General features: G+C 38.3%; 2 protein-coding genes across 4 annotated transcripts; both read right to left on the minus strand.

Annotated features, from left to right (window-relative positions):
* Positions 1 to 635: 635 nt before the first annotated feature.
* On the minus strand, positions 636 to 3,574 carry LOC117425540 (calcium/calmodulin-dependent protein kinase II inhibitor 1-like). Its single transcript, XM_034042525.3, has 2 exons — positions 2,808 to 3,574; positions 636 to 1,919 (listed from the first exon to the last, which is right to left on the minus strand). Exons 1-2 carry the CDS (start codon positions 2,974 to 2,976, stop codon positions 1,849 to 1,851), a joined length of 240 nt encoding a protein of 79 aa, XP_033898416.1. The 5' UTR covers positions 2,977 to 3,574; the 3' UTR covers positions 636 to 1,848.
* A 2,706-nt stretch (positions 3,575 to 6,280) lies between these two features.
* Positions 6,281 to 15,117, minus strand: mul1b (mitochondrial E3 ubiquitin protein ligase 1b). Of its 3 annotated transcripts, none has more exons than XM_058993467.1 (6): positions 14,911 to 15,109; positions 11,576 to 11,712; positions 11,132 to 11,219; positions 9,462 to 9,582; positions 7,775 to 7,891; positions 6,281 to 7,424 (listed from the first exon to the last, which is right to left on the minus strand). In XM_058993467.1, exons 2-6 carry the CDS (start codon positions 11,696 to 11,698, stop codon positions 6,695 to 6,697), a joined length of 1,179 nt encoding a protein of 392 aa, XP_058849450.1. In that variant the 5' UTR covers positions 11,699 to 11,712; positions 14,911 to 15,109; the 3' UTR covers positions 6,281 to 6,694. The 3 variants fall into 3 exon arrangements, with proteins under 3 accessions (XP_058849450.1, XP_033898121.1, XP_033898122.2); XM_034042231.3 differs by having other exon boundaries at positions 7,289 to 7,424; positions 7,775 to 7,875; positions 14,911 to 15,117; XM_034042230.2 differs by lacking the exon at positions 7,775 to 7,891 and having other exon boundaries at positions 14,911 to 15,095.
* Positions 15,118 to 18,988: the final 3,871 nt, after the last annotated feature.

Here is an 18,988-nt window from a genome sequence, read left to right on the forward strand (position 1 = left end):
TGTGTATTTAAACAAAATGTTATTACTAGGATGTATGGTGGTGTTCAAGAGATGTAGAGGCTTGAAAGTGGTCTGTGGTCCCTTAAAGTTTGGGAACCACTGGTTTAGATATTTAAAACAGGCCTCATTATATTACAGCTGTTCAAAGATGGCCATAAATAACAGGGATGTCAATAGTGCTTAAACATTTTCCAGCTGTTAGATTTTTTCTAAATGTTTATCCATTCAAATATATGTATGTCAGATACAGGCGCAGTGCTTATACAGTGGGGTGTGTACAGTGTGTACAGTGTGTACAGCGTACGGTTATTTATTCCAGCTTTGTTCATACAGTACTCGTGTGTAACAGCACTCACATGGTCTTCTCATCTTTGTTCATACCATACTCATGTGTTGTAAATATGTAATCTCATAAAAAAGTAACAGCACTCACATGGAGGTCTTCTCATTGTGGCTCTTTTGTTTACTTTAAACATGCTGAATCCAAAAGTTTAAACATTTGAGAAATGAAACAGAATCTAACTTCGCTAATGAATGAAGCTTCAAAATCTGTGTGAATGGATCAAGAAAGTCTTAATACACTTCAATAGTGCGACAAGAATTGAATGGGCTGCAAATGAAGAGCCGCAGAGAGAGAAGGTTTTCTGTTTTATTATACATTACAGAAATAGCCCTGTTCAAGTGGATATAGTGTAGAGATGCAACATATAGCATATTCAAATAAGAACATTCTTAAATCTGTCATTCAAAGTTGCAAACAAGATGTATATTATTATACAGATTCCTCAAGAAGGAGGCATTTGTGCACATCTCATGCAAGAGCAGGTATTGTACCATTAAGAAAGAGCCCTAGAACATAGAAATGGTGGAGCCAAAACATACACTGAGAGAACAGACTACCAGCTTGTCTGGCATCTTCAAATATATTTGGCACTGGTGTGATAATGCTCTGTACTATATATATATATATATATATATATATATATATATATATATATATATATATATATATATATAATTATAAAGTATAATAACTACCACATTAACAAAACATTTGAGAACCGCACTATAGGTAACATGTTAATTTGTTTTAATATATATATAAATAGCTTCTAATATAAAATTAGCTTTTTTTACTGTAAATTGAGCAGGCTGCTTGTAGCAACAGAGAAATCAAGCAACATTGATTTATAATTTTAAAAAGATAATACCTTCAATTTGTCATTCCATATAAAACTCATTGTTCAGTCCTGTAACACTGCAAAAATGTATCAATAATAATAATAATAATAATAATAATAATAATAATAATAATAATAATAATAATAATAATAATAATAACGTGTGTATATATATATATATATATATATGTGTGTGTGTTTTCTATATACAGCAATGACATTAAACTTAATAGCGTTTTACATCCAATTTGCACAAAATCATTTTGCAATATTGTAAAAAAGTGCTCATTCAGAACTACAGCCAGAAAGTACAGCAACAGAATTAAACCGATCGCGATACATACTTCACTGTGCTTAGCTGCGTCGATTCTTCTCGTTTATTCCAGATATAAATGTACAATACTGCTTCTGTGTATGGTAGTATATATCCTTGTTATTAAACATTTTACATGGGGCTGAATAATCAATACGCTTTTTAATTCACGTCATTAAAAGCTTCCTCATCAACTTCCTTCTTGCCTCGACTTTGCTGTTCGCAAGCCTGAAATTGGACACTGTAGCCGCTTGCAGTGGGGATCGTCACGGCCCGTGTGTGAAGGATTTCAAAGAGCTTTTGCCAAAAAGGTGATACATTGGAATCATTCCTTCGCCATTGTCTTTGGGTTCTTTAGACCCCCGGAGGTGCCTTTTCTGTCATATTTTTCAGCACATCATCAATTCTGTCATCTTCAATGACAACTGCAGAGAAGAAAAATAAAATGTAATGGCACACTAATGATCTCAAATGAATCATGAGCACAGCGCTAAGGTTGAAGTACTAATACTTCAGCTACATATTGAATATGCCATACCATCAGTAACTATTTATGGTTTTTCTGGTTTGTTTATTTTGTATTCAGCGTCTTTGATGTCAATTTCAGACGTTAAACGCAATTAACAATGATTTAACAATGCATTAACATGTACATTGTTACAAGTAAACGTTTCCCGTTTGGTACCAATATCATCTGAAACGAACACGAATGCCTTAAGGTTGAAAAACAGGTGCGAAACATCTGCTTGTGGTGCGGTAAATCTGATCAGAAATGCTAGTGCATTGCATACATTGCATTTACATTTGTCCTAAGAATTTATTTAAACAGTTTTACAGCTCGTTTTTACAAAGGCATATACAGAGCTACAGTGAATATTACCAATTCATACATTGATTTAGTTCAATATGGGTAATTTTGATAAGCAATGCAATTCAATAACAGTAACCCCGACTTTGTTAGCTTACGATGTGCATCATTATGTTTAATATTTAAATAAACACGCTTAACAATAGCGGCTGAAGTAAAATAACACAGTGCTGCAAGGCGCAAAACAAACCCGAGTCGCGTCATCAATAGCAGAACATCTCAATGAAGGGTTACTTAAGCGATGTTTTAAGAAAGGTAATACAAATATGCATAGTAAGCAATGTAACTAAGATACAAATACTATTATTATCGATGCCATCATCACTTAAAAATAAACAAATACAGAAAGCAAACCAAACGAGATCATTTACATCAGCTAGTATTGTAGACACAACATAGCTATCGTTTATTGTAAAAATGATTCATGTTATAAATGGCGACTCACCTCTTTTGCTTCGTCCAATCTGCCCAAGTTTCGGGGGTCTTTTGTTTTGTCCTGATGCAAAGAAGTTGTTGGTATCTTGGTGACGACAGGTGAAGGAGAGCTGTCCAACCTCGCCGTCATCGCCATAGCGAGTCATTTTCTCCTCGTTGTAAGGCAACACTTGGGACATGTTTATATTTTTCCTTTTTTTTTTTTTTTCAAATCAGCAATTAATATTTAACCAAAGCTCGTGTGAAAACAACCTACAAACTACAGCTGCAGTCTTTTCTTTTTTTCTAAAAAGATCACAGTGGTCGGTACGAATGTCACAGAATTCAATTACCTTTTAGAACACGCGCATTATTAAATGTTTTTCCAGTTCAAATTCTGCGTATATTTGTGTTTCTAGACAACAGGGTGAAATTAGCGAGGTTGGAGCTGCTTTTGGTTGTTTGGAAAGTCGCTTGGAAGGGCTGGTGTAGAGAAAAATGCAAATCGTGGAGCGCTGCAAAACAGAGATCCCTGGGAGACTACAGAGCAAAAACGCGTCACTGAGGCTGCATTTTCCTGTTCCATTGTGCTCTCCCATCGCAGGGCTTCACTTCACATTTACTTCTTTCTGTGTGGTGAGCTGTTTTAGGCTTTGCCATCCTCTAGCACACCATGTCCTACTGTATTGTTAGAAAAAAACATTTAAAAGACGTCTGCTACCAAGAAAGCCCAGTTAATGTAAGCGTGCAAATGTAAAGAACAGCTGGCATTACAATACCCAGCACGCGTGTGCAGGTATGAGAGGCGCGCCCCATCTTCAAAACAAAACAACGATACGTGTGGAAAGGTGAAGGTAACTAAACTAATGCTACTGAAAACATGGAATTGTATAGTCACACACACACACACATAGATAGATAGATAGATAGATAGATAGATAGATAGATAGATAGATAGATAGATAGATAGATAGATAGATAGATAGATAGATAGATAGATAGATAGAGAGAGAGAGAATAGATCGGTAATTCAGATAATATATTTGAATTATTAGTTAGGACACCATTATATAAAAAACCATGTGGAACTATTTAACATTAACAGAAAGTAAAGCAATGTAAACACACCGTCACGCAGTCTGGGTACCCCAGAGTCAATGGGAACACCCTGTATGCGCTGTACCTAGATAAATAGTAATATATTACATATATTTGGCAATATTATAAAGGTAAATTGAGTTGAAATGACGTTTAGCAGCAATTGGATAACCAAAGCTCAGATATTGTTTTTTGAGAATTTAAAAGTCAAATTATAACTATAGGCCTCCCTACAGTACATAGGGAGGCCTATATTTATGAACAGTATATATTTTGTTCATCATGCACGTTTGACCCATTTCCTGTGCAATGTTTACATGGTATATTCACTTTACTGCTTGTGTTTATGACTCAGGCAGTACTGCAGCATTTTTTCACCCAGAGTTAGTAAAGCCTCGCTTTCAGTAGCAGATGATTCTTTATCCCCAGTATAACATTACCCCCCTCTCCTGGTAGTAAAATATACTTTTTTTCACGTACGTTGCTTGACAACTTCTCCTGCACCGTATGTTGTGATTTTGTCCATTTTGGACACAATAATAAATAATGCTTGTAGAATAGGGTTCAGTGTGTAATAGGAGTTTTCATAATGTACAGCTTTTGCTATTTAATTCTATGGCGTTATAGTAGTACAGTACTTCATGTTAGATTTCAAAATGTCAAACTACAAAATTGTATGTATTGTAATTCAATGTGTTAATGTAAGCAAAATGAGTTCATTCTATAGGGTGATGTAAAACACAGATGTATAAGCATTTTGATTTCCTTGGTTGTCTTGTTCAGATGCGAGTCATGTAAAATAACTCATGTATCAGTTAATTTCAGTGTGGAGAGAGCACACCCATGAAATACTCACATTTAATTCTTGCTGTTAATTGTGTTTTGGAAAGATTCAGGTTTGAAATGTTGTTTCCTACATAGCATGTGTCTACTTTATAAATAACAAATGAAAAGGTAGCAAGTACATTCAGATAGAACGTCTAGCTTTGAAAAAAACAAAAACGACAGAAAATCATTAAAGTTAATTAATCTCTAAAGATTTAAATGAAGCAATCTTTTTTTGCTGGTTCCAAATTACAATAAAACTCTCATTAACTATCCTTGATAATTTCTTGGTAGTAGGAATTACGGGAGTCGCAATCACTTAACATTATAGGAAAATGTGGACAGAGGCTTGACATGTCTGAAATACTAATGACTAAATGGGTTCCTTGAGACACCTTCCAGCACGCTGTGCAGACTGTGCCACTGTCAGTGGAGGTAAGGTCCTCACCATCCAGCACACTGTGCAGACTGTGCCACTGTCAGTGGAGATAAGGTCCTCACCATCCAGCACACTGTGCAGCGTGCCACTGTCAGTGGAGGTAAGGTCCTCACCTTCCAGCACGCCATGCAGACTGGGCCACTGTCAGTGGAGGTGAGGTCCTCACCTTCCAGCACGCTGTGCAAACTGTGCCACTGTCAGTGGAGGTAAGGTCCTCACCTTCCAGCACACTGTGCAGACTGTGCCACTGTCAGTGGAGGTAAGGTCCTCACCTTCCAGCACACTGTGCAGCGTGCCACTGTCAGTGGAGGTAAGGTCCTCACCTTCCAGCACACTGTGCAGACTGTGCCACTGTCAGTGGAGGTAAGGTCCTCACCTTCCAGCACACTGTGCAGACTGTGCCACTGTCAGTGGAGGTAAGGTCCTCACCTTCCAGCACACTGTGCAGCGTGCCACTGTCAGTGGAGGTAAGGTCCTCACCTTCCAGCACACTGTGCAGACTGTGCCACTGTCAGTGGAGGTAAGGTCCTCACCTTCCAGCACACTGTGCAAACTGTGCCACTGTCAGTGGAGGTAAGGTCCTCACCTTCCAGCACACTGTGCAGCGTGCCACTGTCAGTGGAGGTAAGGTCCTCACCTTCCAGCACGCCGTGCAGACTGAGCCACTGTCAGTGGAGGTAAGGTCCTCACCTTCCAGCACACTGTGCAGCGTGCCACTGTCAGTGGAGGTAAGGTCCTCACCTTCCAGCACACTGTGCAGACTGTGCCACTGTCAGTGGAGGTAAGGTCCTCACCTTCCAGCACACTGTGCAGACTGTGCCACTGTCAGTGGAGGTAAGGTCCTCACCTTCCAGCACACTGTGCAGACTGTGCCACTGTCAGTGGAGGTAAGGTCCTAAAAAAGTTGCTAGCCAGTTCATATCGTTGTTCCAGTTATAGCATCTTCCATGAGTCACATAATTCAAATGCCTAAAAATGTCTTTTTTTCATAAACAAGATTTTGTGATAAACAAAACTATGGCACTGCATTTAAGGTAGGATTTAGTAATATCCTTTTAATCAAATAAAAACCAGAACAGTGTTTGCCTAACATGGTAATTCACAATGGTTGTGCTCAGAGACACAAACACCCAAAGAAGCAGCACAGTTAATCATTTATTATTTCATATAAAGTTTTACAAATATATCAATTACTTTTTTTATTTTAAAGACAAAACAATAATGCATTAATCATATGCTTTAACTGCAATCGTTTTATACATGCTTTGTTATTTTGACCAGCCACCACCATCATAGGAATACATTTCAATCCTTGATTTAAAAGGAAGATGCAATTTAAGTAACCTGCTTCAACAACAAACACAAACTGAGCCAGAGGATAAATAATAACCATTTCCATTTGAGAATTGTAATTTGCATCAATGCAAGAACAGAAATAAATGATACAGGTGTTCTTATCATTTTTCAATTGCAAAGAAAGATTTTGAAGCGGTAACAATTCAACTGAAAAAAGCACTGATTTTTTAGAAATGCATGTAACTCACCTACATTGAAAATTAACTACTGTACAAAGGAACCACTCTCAAAATAGCACTTCTACAAATGGGACACTTTTTAGGAGTGGGCAAAGCCTGATAGCATTCATCACAGGAGCAAACATGTCCACATTCTAAGAACACGCAAGATCTGTCGCAACTCAGACAGATAATGCATGCATTCTGGGAAATCAAGTCTTCCTCTAAATTCATCACTCTGAAATGCTGAGTTTGCATCTCCCTAAACTCCTCCTGTATGTTTTGTTGTCTCTTTTGCTCCTTGTAATGTCGATATTGTTTTCTCAGTATAAAAAACAAAGTGGCGCAGGTAGCAATGCCAAAAACAACAGTCAAGATCTTCCAGATTTTCACGCTGGACTGCTGCTTCTGCAGGAGTGATTCATAACCCATTTGGCTGATGTAATACTGCATTCCCTGCTTTGGGGGTTGTAGTTTTATAATGTTTCTATCCAGTACCAGTTCCCCTACTCCTGTTACAGTTGCTCCAACCTTCAGCATCTCTTCAGTTTCTTGGATGCCTTTCGGCCTCTCCCCGCTGATGAAATGCCCTATTACGTCAGTAAAGGACTGGACTGTGGGGTGGAACTTCTCGTACACCTTTTCAAGGTCTAGTTCAGCTGCATCCAGTGGTTTGAGAACTCTCACGGCAATGTCCACACTGTCGTCATGTGACACCAGGTCAAAGGGCACCGTGTTTGTGCGCTGATGAATTTTCTTTTCGCAGTCATTCCTGGTTGATAGGGAAGAAAAACTATTATGGAGACTTTTTAAAAACAACAAAGGATTTTGTCATTTTTATCAGAGTAAGATGTTGCTTTACCAGATACACAGGTTGATTCATAAACAATGCTTATTAGGAAGATGCATTATTATACCGTTTTCACACTGGCAATTTAGAGTGGTGTTAAGTGCTCAATGAAGGACTTGCCTCAATATGTCTTTTAGTACAACTCTCTACTGGACCAACTAATCCACCTCCTGCAGTAGTTTCGAGTCCACATTTATTACTACCATGGTGATTTTACCCGACATTAGCATGTGTAAACAAACTGAGCCATATTGAAAAATAATGCGACTTACTTTTTTGAAGCGCGTGTGTCATGCATGTAAAGATGTGCTTTACACAGGCGCAGATCAAAGTGCTGCACTGCAGAGTCAACTCCAGCTTTAGTGTGTCTACCCTGAAGAAAAACTAAACTGCATCAAATCTGCGGTTAGTCTCTAGTGTGAACAGAACAGGGAGCGAAGCCACATTAACTACTCCTTGATTTGACTACCAGATTCAAGGCTGGATTAGTTATGGTGAAGAGTGAAAACAGTATTACAGAACTCTTTCTTTACAAGTAGTTTACATGTAGACAGCAATGGCAGTGTGTAGATTTAAAGCCCTGGCCCATGTAAAGGATCAGAGGAACCTCCATTTAAACGTTCTATATTATTGTTTGCTTTTTCTTTTTTTTACATGCCAGGATTAATGAAGGCCTTCACAGGGTCTATGTGTAACAAAGTAACAACTCTGAAGGTTCATTTAAAGACTCAGCATAGTTTGTTACAAGTAACATTTATAGTTTTCTTCTTCAAAAGAAAAAGGCCCTGATAGTTCAGGCCATGGTGTGTTGTTCATGAACCCTCCTGCAGATTCTAAACAGTACAAAGAGTTACACTTTCATTTTTTACTTGTAACTTATAGAACTCTTTTCATAAATTTCAAGAATAAAGATGTTTAGTTCACAATAAATAAGGCACAACATGGCTAAAATAACCATTAAATTGATTCTACATAACAATACTTCAAAGTGTTTAAATTGTTCTGGACCATTCATATTCCAGAGTTAAAAGGCTATTTGTAGAACTGCAGTCATTTGAGCAGTTTTTGACATGGAAGGACCTTCTAAACAAATGATCTACGGCTGCTTTGCCCACTGTGAGCGGAATTGACTTTCAACAGGGAGATGCAGCTTACATATATTAGAGAATACATTTCATGCCATTTGCAGTGCATAAGTCGTGTAAAGGACAATTTACATCAGTTAGAGCATAAGGAGAATAGGTACTATTCTAATAGTACTAATTGAATAGGTACACAATCCAGTCGTTTTAGATCTTCACCTGCTAATCTATTCCACGCATTTATAACTCTGTGTGAAAAAGTGCTTCCTACCTTCTGTTCTTAGACTTACTCAGAAATTTGAAGTAGCGACTTGGGTTATCTATACCATTCAGAATTTGTATAGACTTTAATGAAGTCCCCTCTTTCCCTTCTCGTTTCTAGGCTAGATTTCAATTCTTTAGCCTTTCCTCCCAGTTCATGTGGTGAAGTCCTGGGATCAGCCCAGTTGCTCCTCTCTGTACCTTCTTGAGTGCTATATGTCTTTTTTGTGGTGAGGTGACCAAAACAAATGTTGCAAGCATTTAGAATCCTTTTTGTCCAACCTCTATGCATCTGACACTGTTGCTAGTACCCTAATGATACAGTAACAGCTGAGTTATCATTTCATTCCTAGCTGATGGGGCAGTTGAATGACTTTTAGTGTGATGAGTCAGCAGCTTGTCTCCTAGTGATGAATCTACCCCTCCAAGAATATTGTGAGAACTAACATATACTGTAGAAGAATGCAATGCAGGGTGCTTTACAATGCAATCTGATATCCGCTGTAGGAGAATGTAATGCAGAGTGCTTTACAATGCAATCTGATATCCATTGTAGAAGCGGTTTAGCAGCTTGTATATTAAAGCTTGTATATGTAAAAATGAACAAAGAACTTACCACAGATGGGTTGTGCGATTCCAGACCATCTTGTGCTCCTGTAAAGTCAGTCTTTCAATGACTCCTTTGCAGTTGTCCACAAACTGGCTACTCAAGGTTTCCTTAACAGATTTAACCACACCTGGAGCAAAGAGAGCACAAATGGAAATGTGTAAATTAAGCAGTTAGCACAAGGTAGTTCATGTCATCCGACCAGTGGAAGTTCTGTTTTTTTATCACAGTATTCCATAACCATTCTTGGTTTGAGAAATTGGTTCCTGAAATGTCTTTTGTAATAAAGATTGCATGTAATATGTACAGGTAGTGGACAAAAAAATGGAAACACCTGGGTAAATGAGGAACACCAAGTATATTGAAAGCAAGGGCTTCCACAAAGGTGTGGCTCATGCGTTAATTAAGCAAATAACATCCCAGCATGCTTAGGGTCATGGACAGGCCTGGTTGCCTATAATTATGGCTAGCATGGCTGCAAGAGGAGACCTCAGTGACTTTGAGGGGTGATTGTTGGGGTGCATTTGGCAGGAGCTTCAGCGACCAAGACAGCTCAACTTGTTGATGTTTCACGAGCAACGGTGTCTAAGGTGATGTCGGCATGGAACTCTGAGGGAAAGACATCATCAGCAAAGGGCAACAGTGGGTGGAAGTACATACTCCAGGGTTGTGATATCCGTGCATTAATTAGAAGTGCAAGGCAAAACAGGCGAGCAACTGCAGATCAATTAACTGCAAATTTCAACCTGGGGCACGAGCAGCCAGTTTCATCAAAAACGGTCTGCCGAGAACTCCACAGAGCGGGATACCATAGTGGCCCAACGCCCTATTAAGTGACTTTACATTGGTGTTTCCATTTTTTTGTCCACTACCTGTAGTTCTGCCTTGTTATAAAAGCAAGTAGTGTTATTTAAAAAAACAACAAAAACATTTACGATTAATGTTTTCTTCTTGCAAAGACAGTGTCGAGTTGAGGAGTTGCTCTTCATTTCTAGTTGCCTGTAACTAGGTCAGAAGTTACCTTTTGTTTTGCAGGCAATACACAGCAGTGCACTAGATGGAGCTGACACTAATATAAAGACAATTTGAGTGATCTAGCTTGTGTTACACACGTCTAGAACTGAAGAGCAACTCTTGAACTCATAGTCTAAGCAATAAGAAAAAACAAGAAGATCCAAACATCTAACAAAATGAAATATGAAATAAACACGTTTGATTTATACACACCATGGTATAGTCTTTGCTGCAGTGTAAACACTGTGTTCTTTATTATACACACTATGGTATAGTCATTGCTGCAGTGTAAACACCATGTTTGATTTATACACACTATGGTATAGTCATTGCTGCAGTGTAAACACCATGTTTGATTGCTATCGTGCAGTTTCTGTAGTTTCTTGTATTTTTCTAACTTTTGGTCCCTGTGTGTAGAACACGATAGGACTGCATTTAAAATGTGCAGATTCTAAAGATTACCATTTCTCCAAACCCACTTTGTACTTTTTATTGAGTTCAATTCAGTGAAATATGCATACCAATTTAATCACAACTGGATGGGCAATTCTGAAGATATAGGTGCACGTTTTAAATATGAAACAGGTGGATGTTAAACTTCTTATAAAAAAGTACATGCAACATTTCATGAAAATCGAATTAACTGCCTTGTTGTTCAGCATTACCTTGGATAACTGCGTATGGGACACATTTCCCTGGTGCCACAGAGAGGATATTTTTCAGATCCTGATCTATTGAAATTTTTGTTGCTTCCTACAAAAAAAAAGACAGAATGCAAAATGTCTAAGTACTGCATTGTGACTCTATACATGTATAGAAGCAGCACCCAGCTGGGTTGGGGTGTTTGTTGGTGGGAGGCCCTGATCAGGGATCTCAGCATCTAGGATAGTCCAATAGAAAAGTGACAGTCAACCTCAGAAGCCAATAGTGGAATAATGCACCAGGCATTATCAAATACACGATTTCTTCTTTTTTATTTTATTTTTTTAAAGTGGTGACTATTGCATCTAATTAGTAGCAGTTCTCCCCATACTGGTATCCCTGAATAGATAAAAAGCAGGTGAAAGCTGCAATGGAAAGCACCAGCATGCTGCTCAACACTAAATTACCTTTAATCTGCATGCAGTGCCTGATTTCTTTCTGTAAACAGAGTAAAAGAACGCTGTGAAAGCTGAACTTGTGGCAAGAAGGATGATTTGAGTTGTTGAAGGTCTTGCACTGTTCTCCATCATGAACAATTCAGAGCCTAAAACAAAGGATTGGAAGATTGCATTAAAACTAGAGGTTATTGTGTCTTCCCATAAACTGACTATTTTTAAATCATGCCATGCAAAAAAAAAAAAAATATATATATATATATATATATATATATATATATATATATATATATATATATATATATATATATATATATATATACACACTGTATATATACTATATATATATATATATATATATATATATATATATATATATATACACACACTGTATATATACTATATATATATATATATATATATATATATATATATATATATATATATACACACACACACATACATACATTGTGTACTGATGCAATTTCATCAATAAGCTTTGCTACTAGACATTGGGTTAAAAGACAAGTCAAGTAGACAGACGTTTTGGTCAGTGCCACTGTACTGTACTGCAGAAGGGACACCAGATGAATTGTTTCTCTGCTTGACTTAGTTGCCTATACTGTACTACCTTGCAGCAAACTGTAATCAAATCCTTTTATCAAGGTCAGGATATCTGTCTCTCATTTCATGGCAAAGCCAAGCAATTTTCTAAACTTTTTACATTGTGTGACCAGTGACCATGCAGGTGTAGTGCTGGGGCGGACACAGTTAGTATATTATTTATATGTTAGTAATACTAAAATTAAATCTCATCAAAACCTCTCCCAGCACTTTACCTGGACTGTCAAGAGTCCTAGATACAAAACCACAGCGAAATAATATTGACTCGGTGCTTTAACTTGTGTGGTTTTACCTCTGTATAACTACACCACTACACAGGCCTTCTGAAAGAATTAAGAGTGAGTAGTTTCAAATGACACAGTCTTTATCCTTTACATTAAGAGTGAGTAGTTTCAAATTACATTGTCTTTATTATTATTTGTTTATTTAGCAGACACCTTTATCCAAGGCGACTTACAGAGACTAGGGTGTGTGAACTATGCATCGGCTGCAGAGTCACTTACAACTACGTCTCACCCGAAAGACGGAGCACAAAGAGGTTAAGTGATTTGCTCAGGGTCACACAATGAGTCAGTGGCTGAGGTGGGATTTGAACCGGGGACCTCCTGGTTACAAGCCCTTTTCTTGAATAAATGATCCCGCTGGTGATCCCACTCTGGACACCATGTGTGACAGGGTGGACGAGTCAGTGACGTCAGACAGAAGCAGGAAGGAAAAATAAACTGACACCAGGGACTGCAGTTAAAGTAAGAAAGACTTGGCTCGTCTTTTTATTTTTAAATAACAAAAATAAAATAAAATGTTCAAACAAAAACACTGTGCTCACAGAGCAAAATAAAAGGGTAAACAAAAATAATCACGAACACAAACAACGCGATCAGGCTGGGCTATTCTTAGGTTTTATTTTCAATCTCCGTCTCTCTGCTCGCTCTCTCCTCTCTAACACCCACCACGAGTGCCGAGAGCTGCAGGCTTTTTATACCGTGGCCGAGGGGTTTAACTAGCTGGCAATTCTCTCATTACCCCTCGGCCACAGTCTGCACAAGTAGCCTATACTATGCGTGACTGCCAGCTAATTCAATAATCGCCAGCTGACAGTCACGCATTTCCACGAGGTTATTTTTTTAAAACAAAACACGGCTACGCCGTAATACATTTTAAAATAAATACAACAAAACAACCGGTGCTTCGCCGTCATATAAAAACAACTAAATCATAACAACAATAATAATAATAAGAATAATACAAAATAACACAGGGGCGGAGGGGGACCCCGTTCTAAAAATAAATAAACAAAACAATGTACAGGGCACCTCGCCCTGTTACAGTCATTTAAAGGGGTATCATCTTTTACTGTTTTTCAGACTAGTATATTATTCATGTTTTGTTATTTTATCTTTAAAGCGCTTTGAGGCGATGCATTGCGAAAGGCGCAATATATAAGAAATGAAGATGGATTGATTATTCCTATGTCTGAAACGTTGTGTTTGTTCTTGTTAAGCTGCTTTCACTGCTGTTCTTCGGTTCTAGTTGCCTGCCACAGATACACAGTAAGTCATGTAAAGTAGCCCAAGTGTCTTTACAGATCAGTAACCAGAAGCACGTCTAGTCCACAGCAGTGTGTTGGTCAAAAAACAAAAGGAAACTGGAACACTAACCTAGCCTTACATATTTGTGGCAGGCAAAGCAGCTCCGAAACCCAGTCAGAGCACTCTAAAACAGACAAACACCACATCTACAGATCATATTGTATTACTATAAAGCCAGAGACCTACAGTGCATGTGCCAGCATAAATTGCACAATACTTTAATTTCAATGTGTCTTACATTTTCAAAGTGTCATTTTATAACTTTAAAGAAAAGGGAGTTCCTAAAAATAACTAACTACAAGATAAAAACTCAAGCAAAATCAGTTTCACTTTCGCTGCGTCTATTGACCCCGATTAGTTTGGATTACCGATACCGCTGTTAAAAAGAGCTGGCTGTTATTTCTTTTTAGCAATATGCACCTCTATTAATATGAAGCATAACACATTATTTTAAAATCAAATACAGTGCATGGTGGGATACTATCGTACTCATTTCCACTGTTCACTGCTCTGCTAGGAACTGTAACCAAACTATTAGTGTGTGTGTTTAAGACTAAACGTGAAACGGTAGTTCAGTGTGGACGCTTTGAGCTGGATTAATGAAACCGGTTAAAATTTGAGTTCGGTTATGAGTGGACAGGGCCTTTGATGAGCGTCCTCGGTCAGGGTGAAAATAGTAGGGCCACGCGCAAAATAGGAAACTTTGATAGGTTGAATAAATAGACGTGACACCGGTGTCTGTTTCTATATTTACACTAATGTGTGTAAACAGTGAGGAATTATGCATTATTTTTACTCTCATTCTGTGTACATAATAAGAACTCGTGCTTACTCGCATAGTTCTGGTGTGAATACACTTACTGTTCTTATGCACACCACCGCTTGTATACCATTTAATTTTATTTAATAATTATTATGAACAGTTATTAATGGGAATCTGATCACTTAAAGTGGTGTAAAGCTAAGGAATTCACGTCAATATTACACTGCTGTACAGTAAACGTACCAAGTATATTTGACTAAGGAAGACTCGATAAGTGCTGCGCGTCAATGGTTTTTGTTACAACAATAATTAAGTCTTTAATCTATAAACACTATAAAGTATTATTTATTTGTATTAATGCGTCTTCTTACCCCCGGACTTAATCTTTTATTTTCTTGGGTCGAACCGTCCCCGCCTCTGACTTCCCAGCACACAAACACTTCCTGTTGAGAGTTCAGCGAGTACCACTATACATGTTACCGGTACATGTATATATACAACATTATTAATTCACTTTTTATATAAGGAATGACTAAAACATTGTGTTAATTTAGCACCTGGCATTCGCAATTAGCATGCAAGTGGGTAAAAAGTAAACAAAACAACTTCACCCCGAGATGTGTATAATTCATAAAAAGCAAGAAGCAAAAATTCCACCCCGGAACGTGGATTCTGTCATCACTGTGAGAGCAGTAAATTATACTTCAGTTCAGCAGCAGATGGCAGCTATAAAACACTGAAGTCAAACGGGGACTGTTGGCAAGGTAACAGGCTTATGTTTTTTATATACCATATGACAGTATTGTTTTATGTTACTTTCCAAAATGCTTGGGCGTTTTTCTCTCAAAATATGTATTATAACTCGACAGTACTTGTACACTTAAAGTGTACCTTATTCTTTCCTTTGCTGTTTTCCACAACAGAATCCTTTATCGTTATAGACACGGGCACATTCTTGGGGGGGTAATTTCGCCACAATTTGCAATTCTTTTTTTAAAATCCTCTGTATCTTAATAATAATAATCTTTATATAGCGCCTTTCATAGTGGACCACAATAGGACATTGATTAAACATCTCACCCACAGGACGGAACACAAGGAGTCAGTGAGTTAGTCAGTGGTAGAGGTGGGATTTGAACCGGTGACCTTCTGTTTCCAAGCCCTGGACTTTAACCACTGGACCGCACTGCCTCCTAAAACTGCAATACAGCTTTGAATCCTGCGAGCAAGTCTTCTAATTGCAATCTCGTTTTAAGTCTCGCAAGCGGAGTCCAGTAGAAATGTAGGAATTTGCTGCCACTCAGTAGTCTGGGTAGTTTTAAAGTATTCAGAATGAATCAATGATAGATACAAGTCTGGAAGTTGAGACATTGCCCAACAACAGCACTGGGAAAGGTAGTAGGTTTATTGTTTGTTTTTTTTAATTGGAAAGAGGTGAAGTCAACGTGACTTGAATACATTTTCTGGTGTTTATTAGCTATACACCGATTTCATTTTTTTTTTGTATCGGGGCTGTTTTTATCATTTTTCATCGGTTAAAACCGAAAATCAGAAGCCCTAAATATAATTAACATTACTTATTTTCAAACTAATATCAATAACATGACAAATAGTGACAATACTAATCATCAATATAGTTCCCATATATTATTATCATTTATTTATTAGCAGACACCCTTATCCAGGGCGACTTACAATTGTTACAAAATATCACATTATTTTTACATACAATTACCCAAGTGTAATACAGTATTTTAGTAATATTGTTCTATTTCTACCGATTGATAGATGGCTCAAATGGATCAGCTGTCACATTTGCATACCTTGGCAATTCTATACTGAAGGTAGCAAAATTTGACGAGTGTGTGTGGACTGTCAAAATGTCATACTTTGGCAATTTTCTATTGCAGGTTATTATTATTACTGTTCCTAAAGGAAAGCCCAGCAGTGACCAGCAGTGGTGTTTGCTTGTCAGAGATGCTGGTGTGGTGGATTCAGCTGCACTGGCTCTGGAGACTTGCTTTGCTGTAAACTGTATCTGGGATTGAATATACTGTGTTCCAATTCCAGACTCATTGCTGGTCCCCTCTCACCAGCAGCTCTTGGGTTTCCAGGAAGGGAAACATGAAATATTCGAAGTTCACATCCAACCAGGGGTTTGAAACATTCTTAGCTCTCATAAACATACAACACTTTCTCACTGCATGTTCTCTTTGGCTCTGGTGAAAGGGAATGTTCTCTGAATTCACAACACTAGATGTTCGCATCCTTAGTTAGAGGTCATAGCCCCTCACCCAGCCTTACACTGCTTTCTGTGATACACACAGGGAATAGCCGCCATCACACTTGATAACTTCTACCTTTAAACTCTTTTCTGCACGTACTGTAGGATTTTAGGTGGGCTTTAGTGGGATCCTAATAGCTGCTGCACAGGGAGTGAACATATAGTGACTATCAATTAAAAAACAAAAGACTGAACAATGTACATCGAAATAATAAGGATCTTGAAAAAAAGATGTTTACGAGGAAAGATAACCCAGTTTAACTTAGGCCATGTCTTGTTTGCAGGAAATGCATTACTGGTAAAGTATAATGGGCAGTAGTACGCTACTTGATAATCAGTTACTTTAATTATAATTTTCTAGCAGCAAAGTACTTCTTGTTCTAGCATTGTTTCCCAGAATAGAATAATGTAGGTCAACTGACTTGTTAAAGTGATATTTGCAGTGACTTGAATACTGCTTTCCTTTTCATATTTTTTCACAGGAAATATTGATCAGTATTGCTGCAAGGGTAAATGCAAAACGTCACATGCTATTTAAACCCTGTAACAGACGAATCTAATGGACATTGTTGTGTGACCTTTAGTTCTCTTTAGCTGTCATGGCCAATTGTTGCGCTGAGGGAATGTAATTTGACATTCTAAATTGGGGAGAACATTGGGGGTAAAATAATTGGGCACTTGTGGCAAAGTGGTTTGCAGCGTGCGAGTGTAGTGGTGATGTGATTACGTAACAGAAGACAAACAACAATGTTGACGGTCCAAACAATATGTTTATTTATAATCCTGGTCTGGCGACCACAAAGAATAATCCCAGGCAATACACAGCAATGTTCCAAAACAACAGGTTGCAGTCCCGAAATAATAAGACACAGTTTGTAAATAATAACCCCAGTAGAACACACACAAAGACACACACGATCACAAGTCCAGAGTGATTATTATTGTGCTTGTGGTGTAATACACTTTGTTAGTGGTACAGTGGTGCCGGGTTGTCCGGTTTCAGTGCTGGACTGTAGCGACAGCTCCGGATCATGTTAGCCATCTAATAATAACAAACAAGTAGATTTTAGACACAACAAAACACTCGAGGTAATTTTACACTCGTCCTTCAGCGTCCTAGCTACGCCCCCTTGGTTTGCGAGTACAGTCGTTTCTCCTCCAATCTGCAGCTGCCACATCGCTTTCCCTCTGGAGCAATGACTTAATATACCACAGCTGTGCCCCCTTTCTAGAAGGCCGACTTCCACCTAACCCTGGGAATGAACTGTCAGGCCATCCAGTCCAGGGCACTCTGATCCCTTTACACTGCATCCTCACAGGTCAGGGGGGAGATTTATCACCAAGAATCATTCTGTCTCTGTCACAGCACTCTATAAAAAACCCTCCATAACAAGCTATGCAGGAGTTGGGGTTAGACACTTGCTGTGCGTGCTTGCCAGGTTACCCCCAGCGACACCTCTGTTACCCTCGCTGGCCCTGCTATATGGAGCTAGTTTAGAAACTGCTTCTGATTTGGGAAAACAAAGAAAGGTTGCAGCAGGTGCAGTGCTGACCTGTGTGTCCTCAGCACCTGTTGCTAGGCAGCCCGCTAGCGCACACCAGTTTCTGTCTTCTTGTCAGTACAGTTGGTGGTTCCTAACAAGGTAATGTTGTGTCTTCCAAACCTCAGTTAGATGTTTAGCTCTCCCCTCATGAAACCTTGTGACAGTATGCCAGCAAAACAAACTCTGACAACACTCAAAAGCACAAAGGCTAGGATTTACCACTTGTGTTGAAAATGCCCCTTTATTTAAGTTATCATGTATCCCAATCTAAGACACATGCAATATAAGAATAAATGGAATAAAAAAATAAAATCATAAGAATCAGGTGTAATTCCAGAAAGTGTGATTTTAGTTTGAAATAGGCTCCAATGTATCAGACTCTGGGGATATGAAGGAGACTGTCTGTCCGTATAGCCATGTGTATGTCATACCTACTTACTGAAACAGCATAAAGAAGTATTCTCAAAAGGTAGTGTATTTTATATACATATTCAGCTGATCCTATTTAACCCATAACTCTAGTGCTGGTTAATAAACCGACTCCCGATGACTGTTTATACAGTACCAGCGAGGGAGACATTTTTTTTTTCAAATTTACAGTCAATTGGTGCCAAGTGAAAC

The sequence above is a fragment of the Acipenser ruthenus genome, chromosome 20 (genome assembly GCF_902713425.1).
Source record: "Acipenser ruthenus chromosome 20, fAciRut3.2 maternal haplotype, whole genome shotgun sequence".
In the NCBI taxonomy this organism is placed as follows: Eukaryota; Metazoa; Chordata; class Actinopteri; order Acipenseriformes; family Acipenseridae; genus Acipenser; species Acipenser ruthenus.